The following is a 2,840-nucleotide window of genomic DNA, read 5'->3' on the forward strand; positions in this document are numbered from 1 at the left end:
CGCCAACAACTCTTTTCAAGTGGTGTTTTATTGACTTCACGGCCGACTCCCATAAACCTCCAAAATGAGGACTTGCCGGTGGAATGAAATGCCATTTTATACCTTCTGCTTCCAATGCACAAACTGCACTCACATTGCTTTTAATAGCCTGTTGTAAATCCTTATCTAATTTTTTGGATGCTCCAACGAAGTTAGTACCGTTGTCTGAGTATATATGTGAACATTTGCCTCTGCGTGCAAACAATCGCTTCAGCGCCGCCAGAAATGAGTCTGATGTCATGTCACTTACCAACTCTAAATGCAAAGCTTTAGTTGCCATACATACAAATACCGCTACGTACCCTTTAAAAGTTTTTTGGCCTCGCCCTTTAGAACATTTTATTAGCAATGGTCCAGCGTAATCTACTCCACAATGAGCGAACGGAGCAGACACATTGACCCTATATTCTGGTAAATCACCCATAAGCTGCTTCTGCTTTAATGCTTTATAACGGGTGCACCTTACACATTCACGTATACATTTCTTAATCAAGTTTTTAAGTCCAAATATCCAATATCTTCTTTTTATAACATTTTCCATCAATCGATGTCCACCATGTAATGTTTCTCGGTGTGCTTCATTTATTATCAAATTCGCCAAATGACCTTTTGCTATAATTATTGGATGCTTTTTATCAAAACCAATTTTTGCATTGATTAATCGACCTCCAACTCTCAAAACTTGGTTTTTGTCTAAAAACGGATTTAAATTTACCATTTTGTTTCGATGATCTATTTCACAGCTATTTTTCAATCTGCTTATATCCGTAAAAAATTGTGTTGTCTGATGACTTCTAAAAATAGCTGCATCTGCTCTTCTAAACTCCTCTACAGTTAGATATTCTGGAGACTTAGCCTTCCTCAGTCTGTCTATGAAACGAAAAATATATACTACCACTCTACTTAATTTTCTAAAAGATGAATATTTCTCGATGAGCTGATTAAATAAGTCTTCCTCTCTTAATTTACTGATATTTATTATTTTAGCTGCCATTTGTTCTTTTGGCCATGTCATTCTATCATCGTTTAACCAGTTTGGACCTCTCCACCATAACGATTGGTTCTCTAACTTTTCCGGCTGAATTCCTCTGGATGCTAGGTCTGCTGGATTTTCCTTTGATCGCACATAAAACCAATTGGCGCTTGGAATTAACGAGCTTATTTCATTTACTCTTGACCTAATAAATTTATTTTTGCTTGAATTGCTTTTTATTCAGCATAATGTAATCGTGGAATCACTCCATGCATACATTTTTATTTTTCTGTTAATTATGTTATGAATTTTATTTAATAATTTTGCCAATAGATGCGCTGCACACAGCTCAAGCTTCGGCAATGTTTTTCTATTTTTTATAGGATTTACCTTACTTTTTGCTGCTATTATGGACACCTTTGCGTGCGTTTTTATGTACACTATTGCTGCGTAGGCCTTTTCCGATGCGTCAGCGAACCCCACCAGGCATATTTCATCATTTCCGGTAACTCCTACCCATCTCTCAATTCTGATTGTTTGTATTGCGTCTAAGTTCTGCACAATGTTTTTCCATTCTTTCATCATTTCTTCATTTAATTTCATATCCCAATCTAAATTACTTATCCAGAGCTTCTGCACAAATAACTTAACCAATACTGTAACTGGAGCCAATAGTCCTAATGGATCAAATATTTTACCTAGATACGATAATGCCATTCTTTTTGTTATATAGACGTCTCTACTTTCTGCTATCTTAAACATGAATATATCATTGTTAGGATTCCATTGCAAGCCAAGCGTTTTTATACTTTCTTCTTTATCTATATCAATGACCTCATTGTCTTTTGATTTTTCCACCGTTTCTACTATATCCATGCTGTTTGAGCACCATTTTCTCAAATGAAATCCATACTTCTCCAAATGCGCCGATATCCTTAGCCGAACACTTTTGCACTCTTCTTTTGTATCACCGCCAGTTAGAAGATCGTCCATATAAAAATCGTCTTTAATTATTTTCGATATCTGATTATCCTGACATTCATTTGCTATTTCAAATAAAGTTCTTATAGCTAAAAATGAAGCAGGGGCAATACCGTAAGTTACAGTTGTTAACTTGTATTCTTCAATTGGCTGATTAATCTCGCTTCTCCACAAAATATGTTGGTATTTCTGATCATTTTTACTCACCCATATTTGTCTATACATTTTTTCTATGTCAGCAACTATGGCAAATTTTTTCAGTCGAAACTTCAACAATATATCAAAGATATCCCTTTGCAACCTTGGGCCAACATATAATACATCATTTAAACTATTTTTATTCGTGGTCTTTGCCGAAGCATCAAAAACTACTCTCACCTTAGTAGTGATACTATTCGCTCTTACTACTGCTTGGTGAGGTAGATAATATTTTCCCTGTCTTTTTGAACTTACTTTTTTCATATGCCCATCAGCTAGATACTCTTTCATGAATTCGACATATTCTCTCTTTAATGATGGGTTTGCCTGTAATTTTCTTTCCAAATTTATGAATCGTGCCATCGCCATTTTGTATGAGTCGCCAAGTTGGTGTTCTTCTTTGAAAGGTAACTCAACTACAAATCGTCCATCTTCATTTTTGGTAGTTGTCGCAGCATAATTTTTCATACAATATCCGTCTTCTGATGAATCTTCATCCTCTGGAATTTCTTCTATTTCCCAAAACTTCTCTATGTTGACGACGTTGGAAGAGATGAATCCTTTAATGCTTCTTTTTGCTTGTAAAATACCTGATAATATCCAGCCGAACTTGTTGATTGCGCCAATATTTTATCTTTTTTAAGTAGAC

General features: G+C 35.4%; 1 protein-coding gene across 1 annotated transcript in view; it reads right to left on the reverse strand.

Moving 5' to 3' along the window:
- The window catches only part of LOC119665718, a 5,342-nt gene extending 2,782 nt beyond the window's left edge, over nt 1–2,560 (reverse strand). Inside the window, exons 1-2 of the mRNA XM_038074952.1 lie at nt 1,452–2,560; nt 103–1,217 (exon numbers count right to left, since the gene is read on the reverse strand). Coding sequence (XP_037930880.1) covers nt 103–1,217; nt 1,452–2,560 — 2,224 coding nt within the window. The remainder of the gene's footprint in view (nt 1–102; nt 1,218–1,451) is intronic.
- Nucleotides 2,561–2,840: the final 280 nt, after the last annotated feature.

This window comes from Teleopsis dalmanni, chromosome 1 (assembly GCF_002237135.1).
Source record: "Teleopsis dalmanni isolate 2A chromosome 1, ASM223713v2, whole genome shotgun sequence".
NCBI lineage: Eukaryota > Metazoa > Arthropoda > Insecta > Diptera > Diopsidae > Teleopsis > Teleopsis dalmanni.